This window comes from Haplochromis burtoni, unplaced genomic scaffold (genome assembly GCF_018398535.1).
Source record: "Haplochromis burtoni strain Fernald_Lab_line unplaced genomic scaffold, NCSU_Asbu1 Contig_52, whole genome shotgun sequence".
Taxonomy (NCBI): domain Eukaryota; kingdom Metazoa; phylum Chordata; class Actinopteri; order Cichliformes; family Cichlidae; genus Haplochromis; species Haplochromis burtoni.
Genome location: NW_024582413.1, coordinates 2,076,266 through 2,092,933, shown reverse-complemented (window position 1 = coordinate 2,092,933; position 16,668 = coordinate 2,076,266). Strand labels below are relative to the sequence as shown.

Below are 16,668 nucleotides of genomic sequence, written 5' to 3'. Positions count from 1 at the left end.
TATATATATATATATAGTTATTTTAAATTCTTACTTTTGAAGCAAAAAAAATGTTAAATGAGTGATTTGCGTTGGTCTGCGTTGCACATAAAACCAAAACAGTCAGTTGCAAACGAGCTCGTAGCATTAAACAGCCTATTAATAACGCAAAAATGGGATTACATAATAAATAAATGCATCCAATGTAACAGTAATTATCACCTTCCTATGTGTTATGATTATAATTAGTCACAGGAACCCACACTTTCGTTGCATTTCACTATTCAGCTGCGGTGTTTTCTTACATTTGATCCCAGAGACAGTCACGCACGTGTCCATATGCTCGCATAATCTCTATAAAATGACGGTGATGGTGCTGTTTACTGCTTGTTACAAGGAACACTGCTGCTTGGTCGGTTCCCTTGGCAACACTCACGCACACGCAGTGCTGAGCCCCACCTGTACAGCGCTACCTCGTTGGATTTGAGTCCTGCTGCCATTGTGGATCCCGTCGTACGTGTGGCATATACAGTATGCGTGCGGGTATGTTGATTGGCATCCTAAGATGGAGGAAAGGAGGGGTATTGTGTTGGGCGCGGGGGGTTGAGCGTGTTTATTTCCCAGAAATTAACTTGCCTTTTTAAAGAATGTGAGCACTAATGTGATTGGTTTCAGGTGATGACAGTTTGGGCAAAGCCTCTCCGGGGATAGGTTATTAAATGTGGGAGTGAGGCGAGGTTTAAGGTCAGGTTAAGGTTGGAGGTCTGCTCGGGGTTGAGTTGTCAATCACTTCAGCAAGATATTAGCGGGGAGATGTGCGCGAGAGGGCGGGTGGGTGGTTGAGCGTGTGTCCATCAGATAACAGAGGGTAAGAGGGAAGAGGGGATGAGTGTGTGAGTGCTGTGGGGGGATTCAGACGGGTGATTAGTGCTGGATTGATAATGTTCTATATCGAGACTCAGTGGATCACTCTTCTCACATTCTTGCACCTCAACGCCAGCACTTCATCACAGGCACGTGTTTTCATGCACACACTCCTCACACACGTGTCTTCCTTCCAGCACTGCTCCCGGCTATCGCACACACACACATACACACATACAGGCATGATTTAGATGGGGATCAGGGTTATGACTGACCCCTGCATATTTAGTCTGGATGCAGCAACAGGGTGGCCAACCTGTTCCTCTCTCTTATTAAACATTGCACAGTGCACACTCTACGTGGCCTTGGCTGCTCTCTTCCACTTTATGCACAATATGTTCTCGCTCACTTGACCCCCACCCCCCCACACACAAACAGCCCCACGCTCTGCAGTGAGGGTCTAGCAGCATCCACGCTCTGTCCCAGTCCTCTGTAATTCCAACAACAACGGCTCTCGCTCAGTGCTTTTTGCATTGCGTCGCTCCTTCGCCCTTCTCTCCACCCCACCCTCCCTCCTCCCCTGCTGCCTTCCTGCCTCCCTCCCTCTCGCTCTCTCTCTCTCTATTAAATTTCCAGTCACACAACAGTGCAGTGGATATCCCTCCCTCTCTCTAACTCTCACACACTCTCCACCAACACGTCCCTCCTTCCCTCCCTACTCACTGTCCTCCTCTCCCTCCTCTCCCTCCTCCCTCCCACATACATACCTCAGTAGTCTGTGGAGGTGTTGTCGTCGTCCCGGATCTCTCCCTAACGCTAGCTCTTGATATTGACTGTTCTCTCCCCTCCTTCACTTTGAACCTCTCAATCTCGCTCACTCTTGATATAAGGCTGCTCTCTTTTCACCTCCAGTTGTCTCACCTCCCCCCTCTCTCCCTTTCTCCTCCCTCCTTGCCTCATTATTTAAAAGAGCCCCCTCACATTTCCTCCTCTTCCTCCCCATCCCACCCTGTTTGTATCTCTGTACTGCAGTGTCTGCTCAGGCTATATGGTATGGAGTATAACCTTCCCTCCCCTCTCTCTCCCTCTCTCCCTCGCTGGTGGGTGTGCGGGGCTCGCTCCATCAGGCCAGACTTTAACTGACTGATTGAGTGGACACCACAGGCCGATAAATGAATAAAGATGGGAGCCACTGTGAGGATTAATGTGCCTCATATGAAGACAAAAAGCTTGCCATCTAGTATTTCTGCCTCTGCCCTGTGGATGAGGTTGCTCACGCCTTCTGTGCTCTGCCTTGTATTGCTGTGTGTTATGCTGTGCTGGCATATTGGTTGAGAGATGTGCAGGCGCTCTCTTTGCCCTGGGTTATGTTTAGGTCCTGTGGCCTCGGCGGTAGCTGCTGTGCCGGGGTGAAACCTCTGCCATCGCCTTACTGCGCTGGAATGGCGTGGTGAGAGGAACTGGGGCAGATATGCCGGTGGTGTAGGGAACAGGCCTCCTGCCTTTCTCCTCCTGCCGCTCCCTTCTCACATGCTGTCTCAAGACTGAACTCTTCGCAGCCTCCGAGGCCCTAACAGAGCCCTGATCCGTATCTGATGGCGAAACAGCACGCCACAGGCTGCAGAGATCCTAACCCATTTGATACCAAATTGAACATTCTGGCTGTCGTGACAAGCAAGCAAGGGTTGAATGCTCCGACGCTTATGGCAGTGTAGACCATAAAACACTTGGCTTTCACCCACAGAAAAACAAGAAGCTCCTTTAAACACGAAGTTAACCAAGCCTGTATCTGCAACACTAAAGCTAATACTCCTCCCTTATCACTAACAGCCCTATCTGGCAACCGCATCCATTAGGGCTCAATGGAGACATTGATCCTCCCACACCCAGGCCAAGTGGACCTCGACCACAAAGCTCCTGAAGACAGATCCAATTTTAGGTGTTATACGCTGCTCTTACCTGCCTCCTTTTCCTCATCGTCTCTCCACATGCACCCTAATCTCATCATCACATCTTCAAACATGACCACCGCAACTCATTCGCACTACGTGGTGAGGCTGAATAATAAGACATGTCTCTCGTGCCTTTCTGTCTCTCGCTCCTGTCAACACCTCCTCCGGCAGGGCGTAAAGCAAACTCTGCCACAGGCCTATAAACCCCATTATGCCGAGCAGTACTTCTTGCACCATGCTGTATAATCTTCATCTCTAGCTTATAGCCAGGCCAAACTGGCCCTTAAACTGGTCCGCTGCTTTCCTCGCGGTGGCAACGCAGACAGCAATAACCAAAATGTCACCCAGCCATCAACATTTTAATTTCAGGCCCAAACCACTTTGCAGTAAAAAGTGGTCAAACAGCACAGACTATGGGCATACTGTGTGTGAGGATGTGTCCCGGCACGTAAGGGTAACTGCACTTAATATGTGTAATCGTCTTTTTAATGCAAATGTCATAAATCTATATGAGGCACACAAAAGAAAATATCTTTACTCAAATGCTTGATATTGGAATGTTCGGTATAAAGCACTGAGTTGTTTTATGGTTAACTTGCACGTTTCATATCACATTCAGTGTCTTTGTTCCACTTTCATATGCCAGTATTTTAAAGAAACCCATTCTAAAAGTACTTGTTTTAATTTCCCGTTTTTGAAAAATGTTTAAACTATTCCAAAGTGAACTAAACTAATCAACAAAATCTTGCAGAAACAGCTGCTGTTACTGTACATCCAAAAATCAAACAAAGCCCAAATGGTGCCAGGTTGTACTTTCCTTTACTAACAATTTGTACCACAGGACAGTGCAGTGTGATTTTAACCAGGCAAGGCATTAAAATGCAAAATTTAACAATATGTATTATATATAATTAAAGTAGAAGAATTTATTTTAAAACCTTTTTAACAAATCTACAGGTAAAAAGCTTAGAAGGTCAATTCTGCAGAGGGGGACCACAAAAAGGACATTTAAAAGTTAGCACGCAAAGAAAAAATGTTCTTCTTCTGATGCCCAGAAAACACAACTGGGTCCATCCATGCATTTGATTAATTCTTTATCCAATTCAGGTAGAAAGGGTGGAGAAAGAGCGAAAAAGAATATTATTGTGTTGGAGCTAAAAGCACCAAGAGGAGACGAGTATATGGAGGAGAGTGGCAGGGTCAAGGAGTGCCAGAAGCAAGGCTGGAGGGCAAGGTACTTCTCTGGGTGCTTTGTGGGACAGTTGCTCTGCCAGGCCTACACTGGGCTTGGCATCACAGGAGAGAAAAAAGGCTACAGAGAAAGCGTCAAGATGGCTGATGACAAAGAGTGGATATTTGTGGGCAGCTGCCAGGGCAGAAGTTGCGGTCTGATTAATCCTGGCTGTGTCGCCTGGCTGAGGGTGTATCACGGTTCTATCAGAAGGGCATCCAGTTTAAAATCTTTGCCTAATCAAACATGCATATCATCAACAATATCATTTTCATACTGGATTGGTTGGAGCCTGGGATGAAACACCAACTGGCTCTAGTGCTGTTGGCCAACAGGGTGCCAGTGGGAGACAAAGAAAGAGGAACGGGGGAAAGCATGGTAGAAGGACGACTCGTGGATGTAGTGAAGAAGGACATGCAGAGAGGTGGTGTGACAAAAGAGGACACTAGGGACAGGGTGAGACAGAGGCAGACAATCTGCTTTAGTGATACCTAAAGGGACCAACCAAAAGAAGAAGAAGAAAAAACATATCTTTGGACTGTGGGAGAAGGCTGGAGTACACAGAGAGAACACACAGGCACAGGGAGAAACTCCACACAGGGAAGCCCCAGTTGGCCTGTGGCTTCATCTCAGAACATTTTTGCTGTCAGATGACAGTGCTGCACCTCGGTGCAACAGGTATCAAATCAAAGTGTAACTGTAAAAGACCAGCTTTTAACATGGAAATTCTACAAAAACAAACTGTTTCCCAGAGCCATTACCAGCGTCTGCACCTCTGTGCTACTATTCACAACACTAGTTGAGAAACTGTCCTAGCAGGGCCTCCTCCTGAAGGTGCCTGTGTGGGCGTGTCCCACCACCTCTTCTACCTGAGGTGCCCCCTTTCCCTTTTGTGCAGCTGACTCTCATCAGTAATTAAAGAGATTTAAGCCCAGGGAAAGGTGAGCTCTGGGCCAGAGTGCTATTAGTGTGGTTGCAGCTAGTGAGCTGTATGTCTGAGTGTTTCTAGCTAGTGAGCTGTGTTTTTGGTGGTTTTCAGCTAGTGAGCTGCGTGTCCGTATTTGCAGTTAGTGAGCTGCTCTCTCTTTTTGACTTACTTTTTACTTTATTGACCAACGCTTGAGTTTTGTTTGTTTTCCTTAAATGGTGATAGCGGCTTGTCCGTCTCTTTTAGTTGAGCTACTTTAATAAAACTATTTAATTTAACCCTTTTGCCTCCTTGACTCCTTTTCCTGACCCGGACACTTTTTGTTACTTCCCCCTCACCGCCTAGACCCCTCAGGGGAACGTAACAACAGTTTCAGGAAATGTCTGGAAACTAGCTGGATATTCAAAACGTGGCAGAAATATTTCTAAATATGCATGAATTGTTTTATTTTACAGAACATGTTTGACCAGAAGCTGCATGAACTTGCTGAGCACTTGTGGCCATAGGAAGTTTAGTTATAAACTTTCCCTCCAAAAAAAATTCAGCAGTGCATGTAAATGTGACAGAAGCTTTGCCAGAAGCCAGAGGCCAGACGGAGAACGGTGAATTTATGAGCTGCTTGTTTGATAATTTAGCAAAAGGTCTTAAACAGACCCAAATGCACAACACCAAAGAGGCACACAGTTACAATTCACTAGCTGGGCCCACGTCCTCATTTTAGGTTTGACAGCGTTTTAGTAGGTAAAAGTGAATGCTTTGACATGAATTGAGCTGCGGTTTGGGGAAGGAATCGAAGGGGACTGGCATGTACTAAATAGAAATGAGAGAGAGAGAGAGAGATTTCCATCAATGCGATATTCCAACTAGATTTAACAAGGAAATAAAACTCTAAAAGAGGAAAACAGGAAGTTACTGCAAGGCAGATAACACACTGAGGCATGAAGACAGGGAGAGGGGAACATGAAAACTCGAACTACAAAGGAGTACAACAACTAGTTGAATTATTAAAAAAAGGATCAGGACCACATATGTACTTTTTGTTGTCTATACATATTTTTGGGAAACTTGACTGTACTCGGTGTGTTGTGGAATATCAAAAGCTCAGTTACTTCTGCTGACAAGCTTAGCTTTTCTTTTTAATATAATTTGTTTTTGTCATTTGACCCAGAATTAGAGAACGTGAACTTTTCTTTTTACTGCAGTCACATAAGATCTCCCCGGAGAAAACGTGTTTCACTCTGAACATGAGATTTTTATAAGGTTTGATGTGTGACAACACTGCTCAGCTTGACAAAAACATCTATCCTCTCTCCGAGGTGTACGCATCCACACATCAAACAATCTTAACGTCTTAAAAGCGTACTGTACAACTGCACAGAGCAAGTTCACGTATCCTTCCATTATCTGGCTTCACTTACCCTAACGTCGGCAGGTCTTAGAAAGGTGGTTATCTATTTAATAAGTTAACCCAGGGTTCATCAATCTAGGTAGAAGCATGTTCATATAAAAAGGGTGATTTTGGCAGCTTCTGACCAATCACAGCTGTAGACAGGCCTACTGACAGCTTAGCCCTGGACTTAAAACTACAATCATGGAAAAATATAAAAAGGTAAAACACAGAATACAGACCAACAGCAACACAGCTGCTGCAGACAAATCAGCGGTATCAGTGTCTATAACAGGACAAGCACAGTGCAGCGGTGTAGTATTGAAAACACACTGTATGAATGCTGGAAAAGATCGACTATATTAGGTTTAACCTATTTGAAGACCAGACAGAGTGCTGGTAAAAATGCAGACTGTGTAAGTAAACAAACTTATCAGCACGTATCATCTCTATTATTTATACGTGGGATGTATTAATCTGATGGATTACAAACGTAATTTCATTGGGGGCATCCACTGAAGCTGCTTGTCTGAATCATGACATCGGTGAGCGTTGTCATTTTTACACTGCGTAAATTTGAAAACACACTTTGAAAAAATTGCTAAAAACAGACATTTGCTCGCCGATGTCAAAGCTTTTAGCTCGGTGGTAAATTGAGGAATCAAACGTGGTTGGATTTAAGACATCATTATTCACAAAAATAAAGACTACATGCTTATTCTTTCAGCTGCAGCTGCAGTGAAATTTAATCGTCTGGGTATAAAAACAATAAATACAAAATACTGGCGGTGGCTAATTGTACCCCTCAGCTTCCTAGTAGATATGGTATGAATTTCAAAATTCTACATCACCTTGTTTTCAAGTTATTGCATTTACAATGCAAGAAAACTTGATCTCTTACCTATGACCTTGAGGCCAAAGTCAATGAGATTCAAACTCGATCAAGATTTTTAGTAGATACACTTATGGTATCCATTTGAAACTCCTAGGTTGCTTCTTTTTAGAGTTATCACATTCACAAACTTGGGTGTCCATGTTGTGTGCTCGCCCACCTGGCAGGTTAAAAATTCTATTCAAGCCACGGCTTACATCATGTGTTCTATGATCTAAGCGTCAATGTAGAACAATAAAAGTGTTATAAAATTATTTGTAGAAAACAGGAAAAAAAACATCAAGGAACAAAGTTGTGTCCAAGAATCTATATTTACTACTGACGCTCACCAGAAAAACAGACGCGCGCAACTTTTGACCCTCCAGAAATGCATGAATAAAAGTCTGAAGGAATGGCGATGGCATTTTGCAAAGATCTGATTGGTCGGTGGGTGCTGATTTCAGACCTGCTTATATCTAATCTCGAGGAGGAGGATCATGTATGAGGTGCTGTGACTGCTGTGGCTGTGGTATACAGTGTATACCTGACTGTACGTGGTAACAAAGTTAACTTGGCAATGATCAAACTATCAACAGCTGCAGGGAGCTTATTAAACACCCCCCATCGCAGAGCTTGGCCTGTAACAGGCTGGCGACCTGTCCAGGGTATATATACCACACCTGTTGTCCTAAAATATGTCAGCTTGAATAGTCAAATTTGCACCGACAGAAACAAGTCTGGGTGCTTTTAGAAGTGAGAGTCAAGGGAAGTCTTCTTTTTCAAGTTAACATTTGAATAAAAATGCATGAAAAATGTTACTTACTACACTTTTAAATATTTACTTCTCCTCAAAAATTTTGGAATGTCTCATTGGAGTTGGGAGCTGGTTGGTGCCTTATAGGATGTGCATTTGTAATAGCACTTGATCTCTTTATAAACTTGCAATAAAATGACGAGTTCAGAAGTGGCATGCTCTGAGCTTTATCTCATCTGAAGCTGCAGTGCAGCACTGTGATATCGTGGCATTCTTTAAGGTATTTATGGAGCCCATAGATAACTCACCAAAAAGGCTCTGTGCTGAGTTTACTTAAGCTACATCAAGCTATACACGTCAGCCATACTTTTTGTTCTCTTTGTCAGGCCACTCTTACCATTGTGACGACCGCTTTCCCCATCTCATTAAACTAAATGCGCCTGAGCTGAAGTCCTGAATGTTTGCCGTTTTATTTTGAAGGAGATCAGAAGTCGACTCATCTCCTTTCATCCTTCATACTTGCACTGCCCAAAGGGAAGGAATTTGAGTTTCACAGAGTTTGGTTCACCATAGATAGTTAGGTGAGTTTAATGGAGGTTGAGATCACACAGCCTCCTTGGTGAATCTGGAAACTACTAGGAGGAGCTCGAGGAAATAATGTAGATGTACATGGGTTACCACGTCCATAATTATGAAACGCAGCTTTCCTAATTATGCCGTGATTATAAGATTTTAAGCTCTTGTGCAATTAAATGTCTTCATTTGCACTCCAGGAACTAATTTGCACATTTTCTAGTTCTAGTTCTGCAGTGCTCATGAAGTTTCTTTTATTTACCAAACTGTCTAGCTCTGCAACTAAATGAATTATATTTTAATGTTTAATTGGCCATTGAAAAATTGTCTGTCAGGGCTAAGTAAAGGACACACTGGTGGTGTATAATTTCATCTACAACCAGAAGAGAAACATCAAATATTCTTCTTCTGAGGGGTGCAAACTAAAACCACAACACTAGTGTTTAAGCAAAGAAATGTGCAATAATTTGACATCATGTGATCGCCAGATAATTAGTCCATTGCATCATAAGCAAGAGGAACATGACTTAAACTAATAACTCACCAAAACCCTCGTGATATTTTCTGTATAAGACAGTCATCATTGATTTAATGCTTTAATTACCGAATGCTTCTTTGTGATTATTGCTTTCCCAATTGGTGTTAAAGTTAATTTCCTTAATGTATTAAAATACAAGGTTAAGGTTTTCAGAATATCTAATTATAACTTTTATATGCTAATATATGCAGCAAGGCTGTCAAAAAACCTTATTGCATCATGTTTATTTGAATGAACCAAACGTCATTTTTTTGCACAGTGCAAGCATGGAAGGGAAACAGAATTTATTAATTTATTATTCATGACCACAGAAAACACCAAAACAAACTTTTTCTGCAATGTTCCATCTTAGAAGAAGCTGTAAAAGGGTTGACAGCCACACTATTACTTATTATTCTCAATGAAAGGTAAAGGGTCACATGATAACACCCATATATATTCTTCTGCTGATTAATTAGGAGGGGCTTGAGCCTATTCCAGCTGTCAGAGGTTGAAAGATGGGTTACACCATGGGCAGATTTCCAGCTGATTTTAAAGGTACTTTTCGTAATGAGCGCAATGAATTTGTAATACAATATTTTCACCACCAGGGGAGAGAATTTTACCATGTGGGTTCATTAATTTGTTTTCTTTTTTCACCCCTTTAGTCTTACTTCCATTACCTGCAGATGCTTAGTGTTCAACTGGGCTGTTATTGAAAATTTTCCTGGTTAAATTAAGTTTAAACAAATAAAGATTTTTTTCTCACTGCACTGTCTTGTGCTACAACGAGTTCATGTTCAGTTATATCAACTTTAGCGTAGTACAGAAATCATGTTTTGGATATGAAGTCACAACAGCAGTTTCCTCACATTTTGTTGACGGTTGTAATCTCTTTGGAGAAAAAGGAAATGTCCATTTTATGCAATTGTTTTGCATGACTAGTAAAATTAATATTTGGAAAACGCCAGCTGACAGACAGGAAATGCGCGAGTAAGAAACACAAGGAAGCAAACTGGGGAATCACCGCTGATGGCATTTGTGTCCATGTAGTTCGTGTACTAACCGCTTGGCTATCAGCTCCCCAAGTAGGGATTTGGTAAACTTATTATGTTTGTCTATACATTTAACCATATTTATTCCATATGAATGAATTTGGCTGTTAATAACTTGGATACTGAAAAACTTATGAGCCTAGAAAGGCACTAATAGATCCATATTGAGATGGAGGCAGATAGACGGAGATAGAGAGGGAGAGAGGAAGATGAAGTGAAGCTAAGCCGGGCTCCGAGGGCCGGCCAGTGATTAAGGGATGGGAGGGATGAACACCAGCCACTGAGGGACTAGTGTCTATCTGTGTGAGTCCATGTGAAAGCGGGGCTGAGGAAAAAGCTCAGAAACAAGAACCCACTGTCACGGTATCTTAGCAACCGTCTCAGTCTCCCAGGTGACAGGGACTGACATCATTTCCTGTTGGTTAGTGTGTACACACAGTGTCCACGTTCTTTGGGGGGTGGGGGGACTGCATAAACTGACATATGTCATTAAACATATGTGAGAGACTGAAAAGTTCAGGTGCGTCATTCTCCCTTTTTCTCTCAGCGCCCGTGCCACCACGAGGTGCACAACAGGCCCGTGTTTGTCGATGTACAGGACTTAACTCACATGCAATAGAACTGATGCGAAAGCAGACTGTGGGCATATATGTGGAGTCCGTGCCATGTGCGCATGCGGCCAGCCTGTTTGTACGTTATGCCAAGGGAAACATGGCCAACTGATGCCATCTGGTAGGACTACTTGGCACGAGGAGACTCTCTATGGTTCCACAACATATTGGAGTAGTTAAAATTAACACTGTGACACTATTTGGCAGAAAAAGACACCGAACTATCTATTACTGTGTCTATTTCAGTCTCACTCTCTCCCACCTTAAGAGTCCAAGCGGCGTTCACACGGGGGTGGCGGTAGAGAGTGCGGACTCATCAACAACAAAACCTCTTTGTAATCACAAACAACTTGGTCTTATACGATGTTTACCTTTATTTCATCTCCATAAAACAACATGATCAATAATTAAAAAAAAAAATCTTAATAAAAAACAAAACAAAAACAAAACAAAAAAAAAAAAAACAGGTTTCCATTTCAATGATAAAACTTAGTATAATTTCTAGAAGCATGATAGCTTGCTCTATCCTGTGTGTAGTATGGGGGATTAGCGTGCTGATGGTTTGAACATTTACATGAAAAACTAATGCTCACATTGTGTGCCCCTAATTAACTTCAGCGACTCAGTCCTGTAATAAAAAAAAACAAAAAAAAAAACTGCTTATGACTTGTTTCCTAATTACGTTGAACATTTGTAGGATTAAAGCGGCAGAGCAGACATATGTGTCGAAACTGAAAAATGGCTGCCCAGATTCAAATCGAAAGCCCAGTTCCATCAGATAAGATCCATGAGGACTTCATCCTCCATCATGCTCGAGACCTGTGGCATCCCGGGCTGCGGGACGGCTCCTCTCTGAGCTCCAGACATCATCATCTGACCTGGGATGGGAAGAAAGGATAAGACAGTTTCTGGAAACGCTTTAAAAATCGAAGCGGAGAGAAAAAGTTAAGAGTTTAAAGCAGGATAGTGAGAACTAATATGCTGCGGCACTGCATTTGTTCTCCTTTTTACAGAGACCTACTTTAGAGACACTTTGTTTGAGATAAGTAAACATCAAGGTACTTAACTACTGTGTACAGTGAGCTAAAATGTTTATGCGCTGCAATAAAATGTATTGGCTCAGACATGCAGGATTTCGAAGCCAAGTGCTTCTGTTTTATTTTTTCTCAAAGTAAAACATGAACAACAAACCACAGGCAATCGCAGACAAAGATTATGTATATGGAGCCATTTCTATCATCAGGGAAATCTTTGACACCCCATCCACGTGCACTGCCTGATGGCACTGACAGTGTTCAGACTGGGACGACTGCACAGCGGCTGTGTTTTCTGTTGCAAGCGTAGCTTTGTTTTTGTTTGTTTTTCTGATTACTTTCAGTACGTGCATATCAAACCACAAAGCAAACCAGTGACTAAAATCAATCCATACTCTCAGAGGGTGTAACAAGTGTTGGATTTCAGTACTCTTAAAAAAAGAAAAGCCACGTCTACTCTGCACTTTTTCAAACGCAACACATTTAATTTATTTACTCCCTATAGAAAGTAATTTGTTACCCCAAACACTAGATTACGATAGAGTTTTGTGTAATTTCGAGTCAATAATAAAGCACTAAACCTCTACAGTAAATTACAAATTCATAAAAACACAAATACTTCTGTCAAAAAAAAAAAAAAAAGTCATTTATATTGTTATTTATTAGGCAAATAATAAACTGAATTCACGAGCCGGCACACTACACTTCTCTGAGATAGAAAACTAATAATTTAAAAAAAAAATAAAAAAATTCTGCTTTTTGTAGGTCAGTAAAATAGTAAATTCATGAATACAAACAATAATTCTGTTTGGGCAATTAAAAAAAATAATGGATTAACCATTGTAGAAACATAAATGATATTGGTAACTACCAATATTGTTCATTTAGGGCAGCCGTTAGGGCTGTTCGATATAACGATATATATCGGCTGATGATATGAAAATGTCTATCGTTTCATATTATGCTATCGTTTGTTTCGTGGTGTCATAAAATAAACTGTTTACGGCAATATTTTTCCATAGTTTTGATGGTTACTGTAGAATTCCTTTAAGTTCTCTCTTTCTCTTATACTTAATATAGCCACACTACGGACGGACAAGCCACTGTTTTCAAGTGTTGTCGTTAGCAACAATGACGGTAAAATCATCGCGTTGCTCTGCCGTCCACTTGTTTATTTTCCACATAGACCTTTCACAATAAAGCTGAAGATTCTGTCCTGATTTTTCAAAATAAACTGAATCACGTGAAATACTATGCAGAACGTTTACGGACGAGAAGCTAAAAAGAGCCGCCAGGTGCTAAAAAATAAACCTTAGAACAGGCTTTTCCCCGCAGCACGCCCTGTAATAAATACTCAAAGAAAATTGCGGCTGTTTCAACTTATGTAACACCCAACTCCAGGTACACGCCGCCCAGCTGAAAATACTTCACGCGAGTCGAGTTGCCTGAGATTCACAAAATTTACAGAAAATGTTAAATTTGTGTGATATATATCGTTGTCGGGACGATAAATGTCTTATATCGGGATATGAGATTTTAGTCATATCGCACAGCCCTACCAGCTGTGGCATAAACATTACACTGCATGGAAGACAATGGACATATCCCTATAAAGCATGATCCAAAAAGCCTGTTCATCTCACAGCTTCACATCATAAAAGGAACATTTCAGAAGCAGAACATTTAATCTCTACTGGGTCTTTTATTTTTAAAAATGGCCAGATTCTCCATGTTGCGGCTCAGACTTTCTGCCCTCCTCATCAACCTTTTCTGAGTCACGCCACTTCCTACCAAAATTTAACATCGTTTTACCTCTGCCAAGAAGATTATGTAATTAACTTTCTGGAGTCTATCCAGATGTTGGTCCAGGTATCTTGTGAAGTATTCTATTGCCAGACATGATATAATTGGACATCTCTAGTCTTATTTTCACAAAAACACATCAAATTGCATTAAGAAAAATGAAGCACACGTTCATCCTGTTTGAACTTCTATCATAAAAACATATCATATGAACTAATGTGGACCCAGAAATCCTTCTGGTTCCATGGGCTCAGCTCATGCGTGGCATTGAGGGAATTTTCAGGCTCAGCAGAGGCTGACTGCTCTTGTTTTTTTAAGCAATGAAAACATTTAAAGTTTGAAATCAATAGATTAATGCACCAGAACATTTCAATCAATGTGCACAAAAATAAAATGTCACGAATCAAAATTTGCCCAGTACACACAAACACACACTTGAATGAAATCTTCAACTTTAACAAGTCCATGAACTTTTGTTAGATACAGATGGCTGCTTTGGTGGCTTTAAAATTTGCTTTGAAAATAAAAGTCTGCAAAAATATCTTTAATAGAATAAAACAAGAATTGCTAACTTGTTGTCAGTTTCTAGAAAAGTGACCTTTAAAAGTTATTATTTTCTTTAGATGTCAAGCTTAATATCCTTCAATGAGCACATTTCCTGACCCGTATTCTAAATGCCTACTTGAGTCAAATATTAGTGAACTCTTTCCATCTCTCTGTGGGATGCTTGCTGACCTGTCATGGGTTGCCTCCACTGGCTCTGCATTTGAGCCCCACCTCCTGGGGCCTGGTGGACCATCTGTTGTCCCAAACCTTGGTGAGACATCATGCTTGGCATGTGAGACACCCCACCCTGCTGCAAGGACAGAGACACACAACAGTTTCAGAATCAAGCATTTACTACAAGGTAATTCATTCGAACAGCTGACTGGTGCACTCTTACTGGCTGCTGTTGGCTGAGAAGGAGACTGCGAAGCTGTGGATTGGCTCCTGGATTTGTGAGGCGAAGGATGGGACCCTGGGGCGGGGCTTGTCCGCTAGTCGGAACTTGATTAGGTGGAGCGCCACTGACGGGCGGCTGTTGATTGGTTGGTCCGGCAGCTCTCATTGTCATCTGAAGGAACGCCACACAGTTTAAGAGTTAAGCCTAAATATTAATTAGAGTAATCACAAACACTGCTATTTTTGAAAGCAATGCTACAGTTAATAGCAGCTGCAGTGGTGTGACAAATTAGAATTCAACATTGTCACATACAAAAAAAGCAGTGTTTGTGCAAGCTCACTGAGCACTCACTTGGTTCAAGTGAAGAAAAAGAAAAGTTAAACTTGACCTGCACTTATTCTAAAAATAGAAAAATAAGATAAGTTCTGGCTCTCCAAATTACTGGGTGGATGACCCATAATCTCAGTTTACACACTTGGGGTACCTTAAATACGATCCCCAGCCAACTACAAATACAAGGAGTTATTGGAGTCTGATATTGGCGACTACAGTCTAAAAACCTTCAGATGACAATAAAAGATCAATTTCATTAAATTACACAAACATATGCATGCATGTCATCAGTTTAATGTATTATTTAGCATCAAGGGCATGCGGTCTCAGACGTACTCAACAGGAACTTAAAACATCAGCACACATGCTGTGACAGGAAATTAGCAAGCAGCTGAAAAATGAAGCAATTATGGAATGTGCAGTTCCTCTAGTGGCCACATGAGGCTGGCTCCAAAGGTTGTTAAGATACAAAGAAACAGCACTAAAACCAGCCTTGCTTGCATGAATAGCATGAATCACTCCTGGCACAGAAAAACTGACAAAGCTAAAAATTAGGCCTCAAATTTGAGTCTAAAACCAACAGGTGAAGTCAACCTCAATTTTTTTTTTTTTTTTTTTAAATATAGTCCATGTAAATTAGCTACACACCAGGCTGATGCTGAGCAATTGGTTGAGAGAAATAGCTATCAACATTTTCACACATAAATGTAAGAGAAATCATAAAAGAATCAGGTTGGGGGGAAATTCCACAGTCGTCACAATGTAGGAAAAAGTCCTCTGCAGAGATTCACTCTGCTGGATATACTCCATGTGGTTTAAGTTAGGGAGCCTCATTGCATTTTTGAATTCTCATGTACTGTATGAGCAAAATTATTTGGTCACACCTCTTAATCTTTGAGTTTGAGAGTTTTCACTGGAAAGGGAAAGCATTTAGGAGCTATAGTAATTCAGCCACAAAGTCCCAGACAAGATTACAATGTGTTGTGTAGGTGGCCAAGGACGTTTGTCCATGTAGTGTATGTTGGATAATGTTGCAGCACGTGTGAAAAAGGTTGAATACAAGATTCCTGACACCGTCAAACAAACGAATGTTTCTTGATTTTCAGGACAAGAAATGCAATTGTAAGGTAGCTTTGAATGAAGACACAAGGAGCTTATTATACTATATATTGTATTATAATCGATGTAGCTCAGTAAGACCTACAACTGAATTCTAATATTATAATTATAAGCCCTTGTGAACAACGTAAATACATGTTGGTTAAGTTGAGAGCTACTTTGGGTCTCACCATGTTGTTCTGTCTCTGTTGCTCCTCCATCATAGAGACCTGACTAACAGGGGGCATGCCCACCACCACAGACTGGTCAGATCAGAAGGAGGAGGGAGGGGGAGTGGAGAAGAGTGGTGGAAGTGTGAGGAAAAAAAAAAGAAAAAAAAAGAAAAAACAGTGGAGGAAAGAGTTAGCAGCAACGCATGCAGAAATCCCAGGCAGTTCAGGTGTCAACATCAGGCAGTGCAGGAGGAATCTGATGAGGGAAAACGGGCAGACGAGCCAGCACAAAGCGGGTTCATTTATTTACCTGCTGCTGGACATTGCCGTGGGAAACTGGAATAGGACCTGGGGCTCTGTTGATGAAGTTCTGGTTGGGGGGGACCTGATTGGGCTGCATAGGTCCTGCTGCACTGTTTAACTGCTGAATAACCAGAGAAAGCAAGAAACTGCGGTTATTATAACATTTAACCATCTTTAACTGGTCTCCACTCCAACACTGCTCCATCTCTTTAGTATATGACTTGAATGACACCACTGTATTTCACACATTCCACACACA

At 41.6% G+C, this 16,668-nt stretch overlaps 2 protein-coding genes across 6 annotated transcripts in view; both read right to left on the bottom strand.

Annotated features, from left to right (window-relative positions):
• lrrc4ba (leucine rich repeat containing 4Ba) overlaps window positions 1–1,744 on the bottom strand; it is a 54,031-nt gene extending 52,287 nt beyond the window's left edge. For 2 of the 3 annotated variants that reach the window (XM_042220642.1, XM_014333426.2), the window contains exon 1: window positions 285–406. The gene's annotated coding sequence lies outside the window, so the exon portion shown is untranslated. Of the gene's footprint in view, window positions 1–284; window positions 407–1,610 lie in introns of those variants that run through there. The other variant, XM_042220643.1, reaches the window with a different exon arrangement.
• A 9,328-nt stretch (window positions 1,745–11,072) lies between these two features.
• The window catches only part of med25 (mediator complex subunit 25), a 31,162-nt gene continuing 25,566 nt past the window's right edge, over window positions 11,073–16,668 (bottom strand). Inside the window, exons 16-20 of one of the 3 annotated variants that reach the window (XM_014333427.2) lie at window positions 16,417–16,530; window positions 16,125–16,196; window positions 14,503–14,673; window positions 14,295–14,415; window positions 11,073–11,600 (exon numbers count right to left, since the gene is read on the bottom strand). In XM_014333427.2, coding sequence (XP_014188913.1) covers window positions 11,497–11,600; window positions 14,295–14,415; window positions 14,503–14,673; window positions 16,125–16,196; window positions 16,417–16,530 — 582 coding nt within the window. In that variant the 3' untranslated portion in view covers window positions 11,073–11,496. The remainder of the gene's footprint in view (window positions 11,601–14,294; window positions 14,416–14,502; window positions 14,674–16,124; window positions 16,197–16,416; window positions 16,531–16,668) is intronic. The other 2 variants (XM_014333429.2, XM_005921780.2) reach the window with 2 other exon arrangements.